At 40.1% G+C, this 20,283-nt stretch overlaps 1 protein-coding gene across 1 annotated transcript in view; it reads left to right on the plus strand.

Annotated features, from left to right (window-relative positions):
* The window catches only part of DOCK11 (dedicator of cytokinesis 11), a 174,944-nt gene that overhangs the window by 87,886 nt on the left and 66,775 nt on the right, over nucleotides 1-20,283 (plus strand). The window contains exons 20-30 of the mRNA XM_012727072.1: nucleotides 2,431-2,552; nucleotides 3,344-3,430; nucleotides 4,267-4,356; nucleotides 10,187-10,305; nucleotides 11,863-11,932; nucleotides 12,012-12,137; nucleotides 12,990-13,061; nucleotides 13,863-14,009; nucleotides 16,343-16,426; nucleotides 17,200-17,311; nucleotides 19,339-19,517. Coding sequence (XP_012582526.1) covers nucleotides 2,431-2,552; nucleotides 3,344-3,430; nucleotides 4,267-4,356; nucleotides 10,187-10,305; nucleotides 11,863-11,932; nucleotides 12,012-12,137; nucleotides 12,990-13,061; nucleotides 13,863-14,009; nucleotides 16,343-16,426; nucleotides 17,200-17,311; nucleotides 19,339-19,517 — 1,208 coding nt within the window. The remainder of the gene's footprint in view (nucleotides 1-2,430; nucleotides 2,553-3,343; nucleotides 3,431-4,266; nucleotides 4,357-10,186; nucleotides 10,306-11,862; nucleotides 11,933-12,011; nucleotides 12,138-12,989; nucleotides 13,062-13,862; nucleotides 14,010-16,342; nucleotides 16,427-17,199; nucleotides 17,312-19,338; nucleotides 19,518-20,283) is intronic.

Below are 20,283 nucleotides of genomic sequence, written 5' to 3' on the forward strand. Positions count from 1 at the left end.
GTGATGACCAGAAGATAGAGGGTTCCAGAATAAAGAACAGCTTGTACGTGTCAGCAGAGTATTGAGGGGTATGGACGGGGCATCACAAGTAGTTTAGGAGGACTGAAGCACAGGGTAATAGGATGTCTGGTTGCAGAGGGTGGTGGAAAACTTGAATGCCAGGCTGGAGACTTGATTTTATTCTGTCATCAGTGTAGGACACTTGAAGCATTATAAACACCAGTAAGAGCTGTTACGCAGGAAGCCCAGTCAAGTAACAATATGATAGGTGAGGTGAGTCAGAGCAGGCAGAAGGAAGGAAGAAGGAAACACCAGCTAGGAGGTGATTAAGGGGCCACACTATGGCAGCAATGGGTCAAAGAAAATGGGCACTGCAGAATTTGTTGGGTCTGGCATGTAACTGGCTACTAGACTAATGATTCAAAGTTAGCACTGAAGTTTCCACAGTGGAAAAGATGGTATTGCCAAGTGGGGGGACTAGGGTAGGGATGGAAGGTTTTGAGTTTGAGGTGCTAGTTGGACAACTGAGTGACGTGTGGGGGGCATCAGGACTGAGTGTTTGGAAGTTCCATTTGTGGAGAGTGTGGCCTTTGGCTCAGGGTCAGGACCTTCAGTGTTGAGAAGAAATCTGGCAGGGCCACGTGAACAAACCTATGATGGTGTGTCTTCTGAGAGAGAAACGACTAGCCGTGGCCAAATCCTGGATGGAAGTGGCCAAGACGCTCAGTGGAGCACAGGAGGGTTATTCTGTGTGCTGCTCATCACTTTTGATGATTTCTCCTGTAAGTGGCTTCACACCTTTGAGCCACATGGCATGAGTTTGACATTGCCCCTTCCAAGTGCCCTTTTGTGGGTTTTCACGGAGAGCACCCTTCGCCATATTCTCATTAATTCACTGGGCAGAAATGTTGCCCATGTGGTTCCCTGGAGACAGAAAGTGGTTGTCAAGGACTGGGAGAAAGGTACTGGGGGAGTGACTTCTAAGAAGTAGTTTTGTGGGGGAGGTGATAACAGAGTTCTGAAATTAATGGTGGATGTCACACCGTTTTGTGCATATTCTAAAAACCACCTATATTTCAAACTTTACATAGATGAACTGTGTGGTACTTGAATTATATCAGTACAGATCTCTATGAGGGAAACAGATGTTACTTAAGAAGAAGAAATGCTCCTATTTTCTGGGCTGGAAATATTTGGTCATTTGTCCAATTTTCAGTTTTAACTACTTTGACAGTCCTTTCGAATGGTTCTGCTCCTGTTACTCTCCTGGGCTTGTTTGTTTGTTTAACAAGAAGTGATTTGGCTAAATCATTTCTGAAGTTGTAAAGATGCCCTTCAGGCATGTTTCAGTTTCATGAAAGTCATTTAGTCTACGTTGAGAAAGCATTGAGAAAGCAACGTATTTGTCTTCTTTTAAGAATGAAAGCCTTTGCCAAATTAAACACGTGAATGAAAACATTCTAACCAGATTTGTGTTGACGTCTGTGTTCACAGTATAAGCACACACACACACACACACACACACACAAGGAATTTTAGAGTCCAAAATCAATGACTCTGGAAAGTGCTCCGCAGCTAACACCCTCGCTCTCATGGGCCAAAACTCAGTCCAGAGCAAGCTTTTTTTTTTTTACAGCTGAGCAATAAGCACTGCAAACCCACAGTAATCTCTACAATGGAAATACTGACAACGCTCAACTTGAGCAGCACAGATGGCTCCAGCTTTTTCAGCTAGAACAGGATGAGTTTTTTAATGGAAAGCCAAGAGACTCTTTTGGGTAGAATTGTTCAAAACTAGAAAGACTGGGGACAATCAGTGGAGTCAAATCGTCCACACTTGGCCAGTTACAGAAGGAAGAGTTGTCATCAGGAAAACTGCCCACAGCGGCGATTGATGCCACATGCCTTGGATGAGGATGGAGTATAACCCTGACCCATGATCTTCGTTTCTCATAATCCCCGGCTTAAGGTTACTGTAAGATAAATTCTGGCACACAGTGGTTTCTGTTTGTATCATCTCAGATACTGGTGGTATAAAGATGGATACAAGACAATGGAACCTTTCAGAAAGCCTGTGGACCAAAGTGTATTCCCCAAAGTGGGAGGATAATGATACTGATACATTTTGAAATTTTTAACCTAGATTACCTCATGTGTGATCTCTCAAAAACTCTAGCTCCAAGTAAGACTGCATTTGGTGTTCTTCTCTTTACACTCAGGGAAATAAGTCCAATAAGCTGTTCGGGGCCAGGCAGCGATCAGGCAGTGATCCAAACTCATCCCCATTACTCACGTGTTCCACACCAGAACACCCACGTATAGAAGTCCTGCAACGTCACGGGTCGGCCCTGCTCTCCCCAGCAGCCAGAGAGTTGTGTGGCTAATTGCATTTGCTGTTTCACATCTCATGGTTGATTATTGTCTTGGCAGTTGGGTTTGCCTGGGTACCTTTGCTGAAGGATGGCAGAATCATCACATTTGAGCAGCAGCTTCCGGTTTCAGCCAATCTTCCCCCAGGCTACTTGAATCTGAATGATGCCGATTCAAGAAGGGTAGGAAAAGATCTGCATTTGTTGAAGTAATCATGATTAAAGCTTTAAAAAGTAGAATTCTTTGGGTCTAGATCGTAGCTATTCCAAGTATGGCCAGGAGGAGTACTGGACCACTGTGAAGGTAAGTATGGAAGATGATGTGTAGATACCGTTATAACAATTTTAAATCCTGGGGCTCAGATTATTTATATCATATAAAAATTTCATTTCTGTTTTTATTTATACATGTGTGTGTTATGTGTTTATATATAAGAATCTTATAATGTCTGTTTTTAGTTTGTTTTTTAAGATTTATTTATTTGTGCATACAGACAGAACTGGGGTACAGGCCAGAGGTGCAGGGGTGGTGAGAGGCTTCACCAGAGACAGAGTGGGGAACAGAACAGGCAGATCAACGAAGTACATTGCTGAGGGGAGCAGCGGGCGGGTCAGGAGAGGTCTGCCACACCATGTGGTCACCTCCGGGGCAGGCGGGAATCGAACTCATGCGGAAGTGGCTTTAGCTTCTTAGTGCTGTGTTTTAACTCACTGCACCACCAGGGAGGGCCCTATATATCTGAATTTTGTTTTTAATTTTGGTTAAAATTCATAAAAGTGCCTGAAGAATTGGAATTTCAAAATTATTTCAGCTATACTTATTCTGAAGGCTGCTTATTTTCTCCAGTAAGTCCCTTTGTATGCAACTGACATTCATTTCTGGAAAAAATGTTGAAATGTGTAAAGGGTTATATCTATCACTCATCTCTCCACTACAGTGTGTATAGAAACTGAAGCCTATTTTCTGTCTACAGCAATCTAATGTGGATATTAAATGGGTAGATGGAGCAAAGCCTTTGTTGAAGATTAAAAGCCATTTAGAGTCTACCATTTACACTCAAGTAAGTTTTATCACCTGAATCTTGTTGATTTTAATACTTGAGTATATTTCTTGATTAAAATAGACTATATTCGATTCTTACAGCTTTTGAGATGCTGTGGCCTGAAAAACTGTCTTAATGATGATATCATTCTTAATAATAGCAAGTCAGATTTTATAAATCTTTTCAAACTACAAGTCCTTTTATTCCTCACAAGTGAATGGAACCTCATAGAACTCTGAAAGGAATGTGGAGCTATCACACCACCTTTTTATAGATGAAGGAACAAGGCTGGGGCAGGTTAGAGTACTTACCCAAAGTCATACCAATAATTAAAGGAAAACACCAGAATCCGAATTTCATTATTCTTGAGAGGGTCCACGCTCTCCACAAAATGAGCGTGTGTATGGATTCGTTACATAACAGCTAGACTCTGTTGTGGGTGATTTGCTATTGCAGTTTGCATAGTGGATGCCTGAGACTAGAATGGTGGCTCGCTGCTGCTATCTTTTCTTCTCAGTCGCCTCAGACCTCCACTCACACAGAAGCAGTCCAACTTCAGCTTATACGCTGTAGTCCAAAAAGAAATTAGATGGGTATTAGTTGGGCATCAATTGTGGCCTACCCAGTTTATGTAGAAGCCTGCTCAACTGGCCCAGTTTTCCTACTTTGTGTAGTTGAGTTTTGTTCTTTGTGCTTAGGAGGTCTGTGAGACCACCCAGCTATAGCTGCCGAATCTGCTCATTCGAATACACAGATAAATAGGTTTCAGAGCTGCAGGAGGTGGGAGAGGTAGAGAGCCAGCATTTGAGGGTAATGAATCAAATTTCACATGGCTGTGTCCATCTGCTTTCCAGGATTTACACGTGCACAAATTCTTCCATCATTGCCAGCTGATTCAGTCAGGCTCAAAAGAAGTTCCGGGGGAGCTCATTAAATATTTAAAGGTAAATGAGCATCTTTCTGCAAAAGGCTTGTTCTTCAGGGTTTTTGTTGCTCAATTTTGATGTGGGCGGGGAGAATCAAACTAACACTTGAAAAATAGTTTTGACTGTGTGTCCTCAAGAGACCATTTTGTATTTGTATTTTTCTATCAAGTGGCTCTTTAGAAGCAGGCAGAGTAGCTCCATTAGGAAGAAATTGCTGTAGCCAGATCTTGACAACATATTGTTGAAAATCTCATGAAAATGTTGAACTTGGTTCCATAAATTGATTTTTTCAGTTCTTTTCTCTTCCTGCTGACTGCCCAGTCAAGGTGGAGAGAATGGTGTGAGGGAAAAGAGCCAGGAGAAATGAAGGCACTTTTGTGTGGAATAAAACGTGAAATGATTCATGTATCTGTGGGTGAAAGACAAACAACAGGGTCAACTAAAGAGACAGAAAAGGTTTGTTTCTATGTGTTTTATAGGAGAGACTCTGAAGACGTGCCATATTTAATTGAATGTATGGAGAACCCAAGCCTCTATGTGATCCCTAAGCATTAGGGCTGAAATGTGTGTTCTGGGGCTTCTTGTTGCTGCTTTTGTAAGTCAGCTGCATCAAGTGTGAGGAGTTGGGACTTAAAATGAAGACTATATGATTTTCTTTTGGACATGGTATCACTTAACGCTATTCTCAGGAAGCCAAGTCCATTTCTTTCAGAAAAAGGTAGTGCGACGTGAAATAACATTTAGGGGTTCTGGAATTGTCGTCTGAGTTTGTGTGCCAGACTGTCACTTATTAGCTCTGTGATGGACCTTGGCTTAAGCTACTTAACTTCCCAGAGCCTTTGTTTCTTTATCAGTCACATCCAAACAGCACTAACACCCATCTTTGAGGTGGTTGTCAAACTTAGGGGAGATGGGACATCTGCTGTGTGATAATCATTCATTCCACACTCTTTTCTTGAGAGCCTGCCACGAGGCAGGCATTGTCCTGAGCTTTAGGAAACTAAGTGAAGAAAGCAACAATCCCTGTTGTCAAGGATCTTACTTTTCTTGTGGAGGGAGAGGAGCAATAAACAGATTTGTCCGATAGCTGCCTTACCATGCCATGTAGCATGGGGGCTCATACCTGGTGCTGGTAAGTACTGCCGAGAAAGGGAGTAAGGAATGATAAGGGGTTCATCTTTTAGATGAGCTGGTCAGAGAAGATGTCTCTGCTGGAGTGACATTTGATAGACTTATGAGGTGTCAACTATGGGGTTTTAGGGGACAGCGAGTAGAAAGGCCCAAGGGAGCTTGCTTGGTGTGCTCAAGGCGCAGCAGGGACTCAGTGGTGGCTGGCACATGGAGTGATAGGCCTTCACGTTGGAAAAGATAGCTGGATAGGTGGTCGAGTAAGGCCTTGTAGGCTATGGTGATCAAGTTGAATTGTAATCTGATGAGCTATGATACAACTGGGTTTTAAAGTATCATTCTGCCTACCTTATGCAAAATAAGTATACAAGTATGGCAGTATAGAAGCAGGGAGATAATCAATAAATCGTGGCTAGTATTCTTAATGATCATTAAGAGGTATAATATCTAACTTCCAAACCTTTCCGTTGGGTAACATTTAGAATTCCAGTTCTGTGTATAAATAATTTGTCTGTTAATGTCATGGGCTTTTCTTCCAGTGGAGGGAGTTCTGTAGAAGTTTTAATGGAATATAACATCATTATCATATACTAGTTTCCTAAAATGGGGTTGAGGAGGGGAGGGCTTCTCACCTTTGTGTATTCAAGGGTGTGAAGTTTCTGATGTTTGTATGAACTATGTTTGCCCTCTAGTGGCTATGTCATATGATTGTTGAAATAGCTAAACTTAAGGGGATGTTAGTGCTGAAGGGAATTCAGGAGTTTTTTTGTTTTACAGATGAGGAAAGTGAAGCCTGAGTAGAGGCCGCTTATCTTTGGTCATTCAGCTTATCAGTAGCAGGACTGAGGGAGCCTTAAGCATATCTCAGCTTCTAGTCCCATCTTCTTTCTCTGTCAAATCTAGCTCTCTATTATCCCTGTAAATGATCTCATTTCACCAATTTATTTAACATCCATTTGTTGAGCTCTTATATTTTCCTAGACACTTGTTTTATATTCTCCTAGACACTGAGGAGAGATTACTTAGGGTCAGGAGACAAGTGGTAAGGACAGGAGACAATGACACTCATAGGGCAAATTACATTGTACGTTAGCTCTACAACTGATATGCCCAAATAAATTGTCAAGTTCCTGACACAATTTCTAAGTTAAGGGTTCAGTGAACTGAGGAACCATTGAGAGGGTTCCTACTTTGTTCCTTGTTTTATTCATCGATTCATTCACCAATGTTTATTGAACACCTACTATGGGGCACTGGGAATGGAATTGGGGAGCAATCAGACTACATATCTGCTCTAGCTGGAATAGAGAGATTAGAAATGAGTAATGTTAGATGGAGGTGAGTGCTGTGAAGAACATAAGACAGGGCAATGGGGCTAAAACAACCGGCAGTTCATACTAGAATGCATTGTCAAGGAAGACCTGTGTGAGCAGATGATAGATATTTCAGGCTGAAAGGAAACCAATGAGAGGAAGGCAGTGTTGCGGAGACAGCTAATCTTCCTCTGCCTTCTGGGCCCATAAACTGGAAAATAACAAAATGGACACGAGAGATTTGCAAGGGCCAAGAGAAAATTAAGTTACACTTGCAAGGGGGCCTGTAGAGTATGAACTCACCTTCTGGTCCTTCCAGTGAGGTTATATACACTTTAGAAAGGGGGCATAGCATTTAAGAGGGGCAAACAGAACTAAAAGCTTTGCAGCTTAAAGGAAGAGGAATTTTCCAGGGTTCATCTGCATGTGCATCAAAAACAGACCTGGTAAGCCCTTTAGTCTGCGGTGACATAAGGCTCTTCCCCACCCTTCCCCTCCCCCTCTCCCTCCCCATCCCATCATAGAGAATTTATGTTTTCAGAGAGAGGTTGAGTCAAAAAACATTGTATTTGGATTTTCTGTCTCTTAATTGCTTTAGATTTGATATAACCAGCAACTCCACTTAGGCGCAGTCTGTCTTTAACTCCAACAGCCACCGGTGATAAAGCTCTAAGCCTAACGAATAGGGGCAAACACATTGCAAGGCTGTGTTTGAAGGACACAAGAGAGACGATGTAGACAGGCTCAGCAGAGGGGAAGGTTGGCATGCCACGAGTTGGGAGACATAGGCAGGGTACTTGTAGGCGTGGGGACTCCTTGACAGCTTTTGTGGTGGTTGGCTTTGCTTGTTCCAAGAGGAAAATGGCAGTGTGGAATTTGCCTTTCATAAAGACTGCCCTGGCTCCTGTGTTGAGTATAAGTTCTAGAGAAGCAGTGCTGGTGGCAGGATGAATCCCACACAGAATAGCCAGCTCTCTTTTCCATCTGACAGTGTTCTGTTTTTAACCCTCAGGTGTCTCTCTGAAGCCTCACCTCACATTCCTCCCTCACTTGCAGACGCGGTTGCTTCTTCCTTTGTGCATTTGGTGCACACCGCTTTGTACTGTGGACCATTTGTACTGCAGTGGTTTCCTTCTGTGTCTTCCCTGCCACCCTCCCCCCACCCCGCATCCACGCCCCATTAGACCAGTAACTGCAGGATGTTAGGAACCACATTAGTTTTGGATACACTTGAAAGTTCATTCAGTACCCTTTAGTGAATGAGTGAGTGAATGGGTGCACTGAAGTTGGGGTTTGACCTAAACCTGGAAACAGGGCTAGGATTGAGTTTTAAAGTCTGAACAGGGGCCGGATGCCTTTGGTACACCCAAGGAGCAGTCCAGACAGCAGCTTGGCCTTGTTGGGCATGATGAGCTGGGGCTGAAAATTTATGTGGGCCTTAAGAAACTCGGACTTAATACCTTAGGTCAAACTTTCTTAAACCTGGAACCATTGACATTCTGGGCAGGATAATTCTGGGCACCATTGACACTCTGGCAGGGCCGTCTTGTGCATTGTGAGATGTTTTGCAGCATTCCTGCTTTGAGCCACTAGATGTCAGTAGCACCCTCCAGTTGTGACAGGCGAATATGTCTGAGCTTTGCTGATTGTCCTGAGGGATAAAGTGGCCTCAGGCTGGGAAGCATTGGCTCAGGTAGTGGAAGGCATAAAGAAATCTTGGCAGGAGGTGATCTGATTTAACCAGTATTTGAGGAAGATGGTTTATCTTAATTGAGGAAATGTTGATTTACAACATTTTGTCTGATTAAGGGACTAGGTCCCTTCTATTTCAGGTATCTGTGACCATACCACCGCCACCACCAAAATGCCCATAGTCCTTTTTCCTAGCCCCCAGGGCCCTCTCCTCCTTTGTCCTCAACCCACCTGTCCTTCCACCTAGTAACCTCAATTCTTTAGCCGTATTTATAGATTTCTTTGGGTTTAGTTTTGTCAGTTCCTTTGTTTTGTTTCTTTGTTTCCACATATGAATAAAATTATTAGGCATTTGTCTTTCCCTTTCTGACTTACTTGACTTAGCATTATCCCTTCCAGTTCGAAGAGGATGAATTTGTAAAGAGCTGGGCATTCGAAGTCGAGCAAATTGTATAGGGACCTATTCGGAAATTAAGTAGACACATTTGGCTATAAGTTGGAGGGCCTTAAAAAAAGGGGGTGAGATGGCAGTAAGCATAGAAGAGAGGGGCAGAAGCACACAGGAACCGGAAGGAAACACCATTTCCTTGAGCTCAATATCTTTCTTCAGGCTTCCGATGGAAAGGAAGCTACACAGAGCTCTGGGGGCACGGAAAGGTCATTGTATCAGTCTAGTTGAGAGTCCTGAAAAGGGATGGCGAGAGAAAGGCTGGGAAAATGTAGCAAAAGTAAGGGAGACTGTGAAGATGAGTACTGAATACTGAGTACAGAGACTTGTCTTAATCGTTGCTCTGTCTCCCGTAGTATTAAGCACTGAATTGTAGAAAGGGGCTCAGTGGAATGTGTTTCCTTTTTTAAAAAAAAGATTTTATTTATGTGTAGAAGAACTGGGGTGTAGGCCCAGAGGTGAGAGGATTCACCAGAGACAGAGTAGGGAAATACACTGCTGAGGGGAGCAGCAGATGAGACAGGAGACGTCTGTTGCACCATGTGGGCCAGTTTCCTGGCCGGGGATCGAACTGAGGCTGTAGGGTGCTAGGGCTGAGACTCAACCTCCAGTCCACCAGGGAGGCCCCACTTGTTGCCTCTCTTTGTTTGACCAGTTAAATGAATTATTGAATAAATGTGAGAGAAAGGAAGGCAGAAGAGATTTGACAAATTTTGTTGCTAGTATCCCTTCGGTGTTCTTCATTTTCATGGTGACTCGCATGTCTCTAGAGATGGAATGTTAGCACTTTGAGGAAAGAAGGCAGACCTGCCTCAGTTCTGTAGATGGTGTCAGCATAAAGCCAGTCATAAGCATGCTGTATTGAATCCCACTTATCAACAGGTTAACTGATGGCCCACATTCCCCCCCCCCCAAACTCTGAAGGCCAGGCTGCCAGTCAGCCACTTCCTGGGACCTCCTAACACCTAAACTCCCCACCCTAATTGAATATTTTGCCAAGAATTAGTTGAGTTTATCCCGAAAGCCTATTTATTCTAGTTGTACTTACTATTTTCACTAAGGTATGTTATAGTAAACAAACTGATAAAACCAGGGGCTAAACTACAGATATGAGTAAAATAATTAGCCAGGTCCCCTATCCAATGAAGCTCACATTTATGTGAGCTTGGAGCTTAGTGGCTATTTCTCTTGTTACTTGATTTTTTGTTATTTCACCTTTGGAAATGATTATTTCTGCATTTTCATAACTAATAATGACTTATTTTAGTGTTTGCATGCCATGGAGATCCAAGTCATGATACAGTTTCTACCTGTAATTCTTATGCAACTCTTCCGAGTGCTCACAAATATGACCCAGGAAGATGACGTTCCTATCAACTGTACCATGTGAGTTTCTGTGTTGTGACATGGAGAAGCAATTTTTGTTTCCTTTTGCAGTTCTTCACTTTAAATATAAATGTATCTTCCAGATGGGAACCCCAGACTCAGAAATCTAATAAGTTTTCTCTAGTGTCATGCCTCTCAGACTGGGGGACTTGTGTTTCCAGGGGTAGGTGGGGCTAAGAGTCATAGAATAAACTACCATTTTTCTTAACCAGTTCCAAAACTTGGCTACATGTTACACTCACCTGGGGAGCTTTTAAAAATGTCTTCTACCACTTTCGTATCAGCTAAAATCTGATTTGAGGGTAGAACTTGGCTTCAGGACAGTAGTTGTCATTTGTTATGTTTTGGGGGCGGGGGGAGTGCCAAAATACAAAAATTTAAGAATTATTGTTCTTGATGAAGGTTGTCCAATAGAACTTTCTTGCAATCATGGATATGCTCTCCACTTGTGCTGTCCAGTATGGCAGTCACTGGCCACAGTTAGCTTTTGATTTGAAATGTGGCCAGTGTAGCTGAAGATTGAGATTTTACTGGTAGTTGATATTAATGACTTTAAATAGCCACATGTAGCTAGTGGTTCTCATATTGGGTAGAATGGCCAATGGCTAGCAAATTTGATTTAGAGTACTTTTTTTTAAATATGAAAATTATAAACTCCATGGATGGATGGTCTAGTAGTTGCAGAATGAATCTGAAATTTGAGATTAAAACAGGAGATTTCAAAAACATTTTGAACTGCTTAGTTCTGGATATTTCTGGCTTTGCTGCTCTTGGCAGCTACTGCAACAGCCTCTTCCATCAGGACTCAAGCCACAAACACTGCATCACATTTACTCTTTGTTGTTGAGGATGATCCTGCTGAAAGTGTAAAAAGTATTACTATAGTCCAGTGGTTCTCAGCATGTGGCTCCCATACTGGCAGCATCAGTGTGACCTGGGAACTAATTCAAAATACTAATCATGGAACCTCAGCCCAGACCTACAAAGTCAGAATATCTAGGAGAGAGGCCAAGAATATACCTGCAGTATGATTCTGATGCATACTCAAGTTTGAGAACCACTGTTACATTCTAGAATCTTAAGAAAATTGTATGATTATCCAGTTCCTTTTCTCTTGAATCTCTATCATCACACTTGTCCACTCTCTCTTCTCTTTCCCCCATCTGTTGACATCCCTTCCACCTTTATGTTTCTGGCCTTTTCCTTGTGTTCTCAGCAAAGGGGATGGCATTATTAACCCTATTCAGAATCTTCAGTGTGGGAGCTATGACCATGTATCCAGAGATTTAGAAAGAGACGAAGCATCTGGGATGCCCAAATAGAATATCCTTCCTTTGAACCTGGAAATACATTCTCCAAGACCCTGTGCACGTTAGATGCTGAAACCTTTGTTAAGCCCATACTACCCTTACATCTTAGGTACTTGTCTCACTTTTAATTGTTAGGTATTTTCAGAGTTAGGTGTTTTCACATCAGGTATTTTCAGTGGCCTTCTTTAATTGTGAAACTATAGTAATTCATGGTAGCCTAATATGACTTTCATGAATGTTGTTTCAGGGTTCTCTTACATATTGTGTCAAAGTGCCATGAAGAAGGCTTGGATAATTATTTAAGATCCTTTACAAAGGTTTGTGAAGTAAGCTTTCTTTCTGAACAATTTATTTTCTGTGAGAATTTGTCTGATGGTTCACTTTCTTGGTTTGTAGTATAGTTTCCGGCCTGAAAAGCCAAATCCTCCTCAGACCCAGCTGATACACGAGACCCTGGCTACCACAATGATAGCTATATTGAAACAGTCTGCAGACTTTTTAGCAATTAACAAACTGCTAAAGGTAAGGAAACAGTAGACAAAAGGGCAACAAATTGCCAGCATTTCACTTTTCGTCTTTCTTCGTGTTCTTGGTGTGAGGCCTTTTCCTCAGGTTCTCCACAGAACCTTTACACCCCCCTCCCCCACCATCTACCCTAAGCTGAATGTGCAATAAAAGAATTTTGATCAGCTTGACCTGGGTTAAAATCCTATAACCCCACATCATAATTGTCTAACCTGTAATTTTACAACTCCAAAGTGTCAATTTCTCATTTCTAAAATATAAGAAAAGTATTTAACATGTTTCTGGCACATAGTAGGTTCTCCAATGGTGGCTCCTCTGCGTGTCATTATTTTTACCATTTTTGTTAGTGGTAGAATTTCACTTTCTGGTACCTTAGGGTACGTTTATTGAGTCTTCTCTGTATTCTTCAAATTCACTCTGCAGGCCAACACCTAAGCTGATTGGGCTGACCCTAATGTAGCATGGTCGGAGCTGGGTGGTCGGCCTCCTCACCCCCACCCAGGCACAGGCAATGATCAGTTTCACTATATGTAGTGAATATTAAAGCAATGATAAAATAAAAGATGATTAGTTTTTATCAATGTGGACCATTTAGAAACACTGTCAGCGATTAAAATATCCCCTCCACACAGAACTTTAGTTCATAATACATCATAAGCCCTTAGGTGTGAGCGGCATTACCTTTGTCCAGCATGGTTTAAAAGTATTCGGTGGGACTTTGCTAGTGAATTGTATCACTTTAAAATGTTACTAAAGTCCAGAGAGAAAATCCATATGGTTTCTCAAACTTTGCTAAGGTTGAACATTGGGTCACTATTAAAGATTGATTTTATTCTTTGTCTATTTTAGTACTCATGGTTTTTCTTTGAGATTATTACAAAGTCTATGGCCACATACTTATTGGAAGAGAATAAAATTAAGGTAAGTAAGCTCGAGAAAAATACTTAACCATAGACAGAAAGGTTAATCTTACATGCAGGTAGCAGTGACAAAAGCAATGATAAAATAAAAGATGATTAGTTTTTATAAGTGTGGACCGTTTAGAAACACTGTCAGCGATTAAAATATCCCCTCCACACAGAACTTTAGTTCATAATACATCACAAGCCCTTAGGTGTGATGGATTCTTAGCCTCTAGCTCTTTCAGTTTCGCTTTACAGAAATGGATGTATTGGTCATATGTTATTGGTCTAATCTTTAGATATTCTTCTACATACATTCATTTCCTATAATTATTTAGTACATAAATGCATTACCCTTGAAACTTTGCCTTTGTCTTGTGACTTTAAAATGGCTAAGTTGAAAGCATTCATTTGGGAGAAGAGCAAATAGCAAATCAGAAATAACCTGCTTTTAGAAAGGCCTAAAGCATGTAAAATTAAAAACCTTTTATGCAATAGACATGTTTCTGGAACATAGTATATATATATATATTTAGTTGCCAAAGAAAAAATAAAATAAACAACAGAATGGACCTAAATCTCAGGAATATAATTCCAAAGCCAGGTCAGGATGACCTGGTCTTGTTGCTGTCAGTCAGTTATATTATTGGAGTTCCAGATAGTTGTGGTCTAAGCTGACATCATGGTCGAAGTAGACATCATTTTTAAGTTGGTAGAAAATTATATTCCAGTTAAAAAACATAATGTGTTTAAAAATAAAAATGGCAGTTGATGTGGACTTCTTGCAAGTCTAACCTTTTCTGTGTCTATTTAATTTAAGCTTCCCAGAAACCAGAGATTTCCTGAGGCATATCATCATGTCTTACATTCATTGCTTCTTGCGATCATTCCCCATGTGACTATTCGATATGCAGAGATTCCTGATGAGTCCAGAAATGTCAATTACAGTTTGGCTAGCTTCCTAAAGGTGAGTTAAGAGCAACCAGAAAATGGTAAGGAACTATTCTTCACCAGTATGGTATTAAAGGTCAAAGGAAGAAAATTGCCCACCTCCTAGAGACTCAACGAGGTCTTCATAAACTCTAGACTGAACTGATTCGTCAATTCAGTTAAATAGCCAATTTTGATTTGATCCCCTCTCTCCCACACACACACACACACACACACACACACACACACACACACACACACACAGACGTACACTGAAATATCTAATTAAAGCAGAGGTCCTGTTCAGAAAGCTTAGCCAGAAGGCAGGCTTTGTTTGCTTCACACAATGCTCATTTTCAAATACATTAAATCAGATACTTCAGATGGGGCATGTATTTTCTAGGTTGCCATGATCCCCATTACTTCCTAGTCTACTCCTGATTCTTGTTTTGCATTTAAATTGCTCCTCTGACTCCTGTTGATCTTTTGAGTTTGCAACTCTAAACCAGACTAAATTCAAACTAAACCAGACTGTTTGCAGATGTGATGTGTGTAAATTAATAAAAGCGTTCATTCCCCACCCCCATGAGACGATTTTGTTTGATCGATATCAGAAAACCCTATATTTGTGAAAGCACATTTGTCATTGTTGTATTTCACATTTAAGGGACAATACAAGAATGCAACTGTTCTCTAAAGTAGCCATTGTTTAATTTGTTGCAGAGTATAGGCATGGATTTTTATGGCATGTAGTAAATAACCATTCCCCTCGTTTTCATAACTCTTCACTGTATAGCAATCATATGTTAAGAACCTTGTGGTCAATAATCTGTCTAAGCAATATTAATATCTAACATAGTCTTGTATTTTTTAATTAAAGATTCACAACTAGGTCTCAGATATTCAGCATATTTTTTTGATATAAAACTTCTCTTTGCCAGAATTTTCAGTTCTAGCATCATTACATAATTTTTGGATATTACAAAGCCAAATAGCGACATATCTTTATAAGGTAAACAAAGGCTGAGACTATCGGAAATGTGAAATATCAGTTTCTTCCATGAAGTTGAACATTATTATGGAAAGGGAAGAAAACAGTTGATTGAACTACAGTATTTACCAAATTCAATTCACAAAAATGTATTTGTCTTCTAATGTGAAGATTCCAAGATGTGAAAGGCTGTCTCTGTAATCACATTCAAATACATAAACAAGATAAAGTGTAATACCTGCTACACTGAAAATACAGACAAAATAGGGAAACAAGAAAAAGGGATTATGACAGGCAGTGTAAACAGAGACTAGAAGAGTAGTTTAAAGTTTCCCCAAGATAAGAGTTAAGGATATTTGTTGCAGGTAGACGATCCATGAACAAAGATGAGATTCATGCATGCAGAAATTGTGTAAGGTGAGCAACAAGTACATTGTGCAGATTTTAGAATGTGTCAAGTAGAGCTGGGCAGATCATCCAGTGCAGGTGATGGAAGGCCTTGAACATGAGGCTGAGGTTTCTACTCTTGAGTTTGTAGGCAATGGTGAAATAGCAGAGGTATTTTGTACAGGGGGAGGGGATAAAGTTTATGTATGTATTTGAAGTCGCATTAATTTATAACATTCGGTTTTCAGTGTGCATAGTTATAAATCATCATGTGTCTACACTACACTAAGTCAGCCACTGAGAGTCTAGTTCATCCTTCAGACAGTAGGGCCCTTATGCCCAATGGGCCCACTCCTCTTCATCCTTCTCTTCTGCTTACCACTATTTTGTTCTTAGAGTCTAAAAATTGGGGTTTTTTTCTACTCAGTTCACTTGCTTTTTGCTTGACGTACCCCCTATGATTGAAATCATACAGAACGAACACCAAAGATGTTTATTGAAAGCCTCAGATTAGAGAATGACACTAGGAAATGTGAAAAGCTATTGGAACTATTGGAGAGGAGAATGGTTTCATAGGCCAGGACTTCACAGGACATACAAAAATTTTTTCTTTTGGTCTGAAGAGCTTGCATAGGCCAACTCTCTAGCTTTAACACTTCCCCCAAATAAAGCAGCATAGCTGAATAGATTACGTGTATATATATTATGCATGTGTGTTTATGTATATGCATCTATACGTAGGCATATATGTGTGTGTAGTTTTTTACTTTGAACATTGTACAGTTGAGTCTCAATTCTCATGAAAATTACCTGTCCTTTATCTCTTTATTTAAGATCACCCAAAGCTCTGAAAACTATTCTATTATGTACAAAAGCGATAATGGCATCTCCTTTACATGGAACACATTTTAAAGTTAAAAACAAGAAAACTTATACTAGACAGATTTTTCGAATTATGTAACTAAGAGTGCATTTTGCTTTGGTTTCTATAGCGCTGTTTGACACTAATGGATAGAGGATTTGTTTTCAATTTGATAAATGACTATATATCTGCATTCAGCCCCAAAGACCCTAAGGTAAGCCATAGGTGTGACTGTAGTAGGGGCAGACATTGTAGCCTGAGACCAAGGGTGGCATTTATCCTCCTGGAGGATTTGAAACTGCTGTTTCAAATTCATCTCATTTCATATAGCTGAATGTCAAAGCGGGAAATGTTAAACAGTGTCTTGGGGTGGAGCGGTGCCCCAAGACCAAGTTAGAGGACTCAGCGTATAATCATGCTCTTGGCTAAGGTTCACTAGACTGACATGGGAAGGGTGCTTAGCTGGAAGAGGAAGGGAAAGAGGCATCAAGTGGGGTCTGTGGCACTCCATGAGCGCCTGCCTGCTGTCCAGCAGTGAGCCTGGAGCCAGGCCTGGGCACTATTACTGTTCAGGGAAGCCTGTTGGAGACGTGGGCTTCCGGGATTTATTGGGGGCTGGCATTATATTGGAAGCTGACCAAAATTCCAGATTTTTGGAAAGGAAAGGAAAGCAAAGCAGGTGTTCATCATAAATCACATTATTTATACAATTGTCTGAGTGGGCTGGCACAGGAGGTACAACCTTCTGTAGGGAACATTTCAAAATCCAGTTTTCCAAATGCCAGCCAACAAGCAACCTTGCAGGCAATCCTCTGTAAGGAGACCAGTCTTGAGCTAGCTGCATTAACTCTTCCTCACACAAGTCACATTTCAGAATATGCTTAGACTGCCTAACATTGCCTTCTGAAAATGAATACAGTGTGTATACTTACGGACCTGGGCAGTGTTTACTAAATGTGAATTAATGGATAGTTTATTTCCACTTAGATTCTGGCAGAGTACAAGTTTGATTTTCTGCAAACCATTTGTAATCATGAACATTACATTCCTCTGAATTTGCCCATGGCATTTGCAAAACCTAAACTTCAACGAGTTCAAGGTACGCATTTGAGTTTTCCACTTATTTGTAATTGGGTTTTTCCTTTTTTTTTTTTCTTACTAGTTCTAGTGTAGTATGATATTTTCTAATGAGACCAGCTAACTTAAAAGTAACTTCAGAATTTACTCTAAAGATAAGGTCATTCATCGTATTCTGTATGTCCTTCTTAGTGTTAGGAATATAATTGCGTTATGAAGAAATCAGGTGTTACATAGGTTGCTGCTTAAGAACAAGTGCCAGATCCTAGTAAAATTGATCTTTGTAATAATGTTTGAAGTCTTTTGAGACTAAATAAAGAAATACACCAGTGCATGACTGAAGCATCAAAAGAGAAGTATAGAGGCAGAGTAAGCAGTAATATATATGTATGTTAATTTTATAAAATGCCTTCAGTTATCTCCATTGCTAGTTTTATTGAATGCTTTGTTGTGTAGCACTATTCTTATGTTACTGTGTTTTTTATTTGTCCCTTTTCTTTTCATATATTAATTAGATTTTTTTTCATTTGCGGTGGACCGTTTGACTTCAGTAGGTAGGTTTAACTCGGTTCACTCTAAAGAAGTTTTCTGTCTTTAAAAACAATTGATTTGATGAATGGCTAAGATGGATGGGGGCTTTGTTTGCTTTTCAAATCCTCCCTAGCCCAAACAAGGCTTTTGTTAATGTGCCAAGGAAACATAGGAGGCGGTGTGTTGATTTTAAACATAAGCTCAAGCATTGCTAGAGAAATCAACTTAAAATACCGCCCTCAGGAAAACAAATTTCTGATCAGCCAGTGTGGGGGCTGAAGGGTTTGTTCTCCCAAGTGTATCCTCTCTCAGGCTTGCCTCCTTTCCTTTGATCCTGCTTAATGACTGCTTGGCTGTAATTTGCAAGGTGTGGGAGAAACTACCAGGTAGGATTTATTCAAATCACTGAAGTAAAAACCATTGCAAAGTCTGGCCTGTCAGGCCCCCTGGGTTAGTCAGTACTGGCCCTTGTGCATAGAAATGATTGTGATTCATGGAGAAAGCAGGACCTAACAGGAAGAACACCCCCTATGATGGTCTCTACGGGCATTTCTGCTGAGCAGTAGTTTTAGTAGCACTGTATTCACCAACACCTCAGGTATTCAGATATTTTGCCCATTAATTCTTGATACCACTGAGGTAGTCAGGGGAAAGAAAGGGATGCCAGATCATCAGGATTTAGGATTAAATTGGACTACTCAACAACATTTATCAATCCCTCATTGAATACATAACATTATATTAAGTGTTAAAGAGTCTAAAAAAAAAGAATAGAAGACAGCTGTCAGCCTGTGGTCTAAGAAATGAAACGTTGTGGAAGAGGAAATGAAGATAGTAGAGTTCTACTGTAAGATGACTAACCTTGTTCACAACCCCTTTTGGGTTGCTGGGAGGGCCAGTCAGGATGTTACCATGTACTAAAGATCTAAAAGGGAGCAAACATGCTTCCCATACTTTAGAGATTTTATGAAGGAAGAGATTTGTGTTTGATGATGAATAGAATATGATAAGGCTGTTTTTCTTGTTTTTATATCCCGTTATATTCAGGTCAATATGTAACATTTACTAAAACAGTCAGTGGTTCATACTGCTCCAGTGATTTAGTTGTCTATTTTCTCTTCTTTTTCCTATTTGAAAAGGATAAGTAGATAAGGAAATGAAGTAATATGTAGAGATACTTAGATTTGTAATTAGAACTAAATCTCTTTAGACATAAAAAACGTGTTAAGACGTTACCAAGTGTAGAACCCTTTTGTTCTTGGGGTGGGGAGAAGGGAGAATCTGGGGACTGTGTTAACCAGTAGAAATCAAGGCAATCACCCAACCCATAATGATGAGTGCTCCTGTCTTGTAAAAGTGTGCATGCTCATTCTGTATGATGAAAGAATTGTTCAGATCCATCATAATCAAATAACAGCACTTGCTAGCATGATCACAGTATTACTAAATAATATAGTATTTGAATGTTAATTTTTGAATGTTTTTGTTAAATGGGTATCAAATTTCATTGTACCACAGATTCAAATCTTGAATACAGTTTGTCAGATGAGTATTGCAAGCATCACTTCTTGGTTGGTCTACTTCTGAGGGAAACCTCCATGGCTCTTCAGGACAATTATGAGATAAGATGTACAGCTATCTCTGTCATAAAGAATCTTTTGATAAAACATGCATTTGACACTAGATACCAGCACAAGGTAAGGTCCATACACTCATCAGTGTCACATTAGTAAATTTCTGCCAAGATTTTCATTAAGGGTGAAATTTTCAGTAAGGGCATAATGAGTATTGGGGAATTCTTGCAAATAAAATTGGTTTCAAATAGTTCAGTTTTAAATATACTGTCTAGTTAACAGTTGAAGAAAAACAGTGGTTCCCCACATCAGGTTTAGAAAATAACATAACTGTTTCATGATATGTTACATAAAGTTAATTATGACTTAGAAAATCATATAAAGTAACAGGTGTTCTTTCAAATATACACTTTAATATGTATCTTTAAATATATTCCTAACTTAATGATATTATTCATTATTAAGTGGTTAATAAGACAGGCTAAGTATATCACATATAGAACATGTGATATGAAGTTCTTAATCTTACAGAAAAGATGTGGGCATGGCTGTAACCCTTACATTACACTTTATGAAAGCCACAGCTGTAGTTCCTATTTATTGCACCTTTGACATATATTAATATATGCAGTTTTTATTGACATTAAATCCTAGGGCCTTGAAAGAGACTACAAACTATGGGTTTGGAATAACTCAACTTACCTGGTATCCAGTGACTCAAGGAAACATATTTTTCATAGTTAATAGTTTGGCCCTTTTTTTTTTTTAAAGATTTATTATTTTTTTATTCATACAGAATTGGGGTACAGGCCAGAGATGTGGAGGGTGATAGGATTCACCAAAGACAGAGTGGGGAGCAGAACAGGCAGATCGGCGAAGTACACTGCTG

This window comes from Condylura cristata, unplaced genomic scaffold (assembly GCF_000260355.1).
Source record: "Condylura cristata isolate star-nosed mole 26May11 unplaced genomic scaffold, ConCri1.0 scaffold00019, whole genome shotgun sequence".
Classification (NCBI taxonomy): domain Eukaryota; kingdom Metazoa; phylum Chordata; class Mammalia; order Eulipotyphla; family Talpidae; genus Condylura; species Condylura cristata.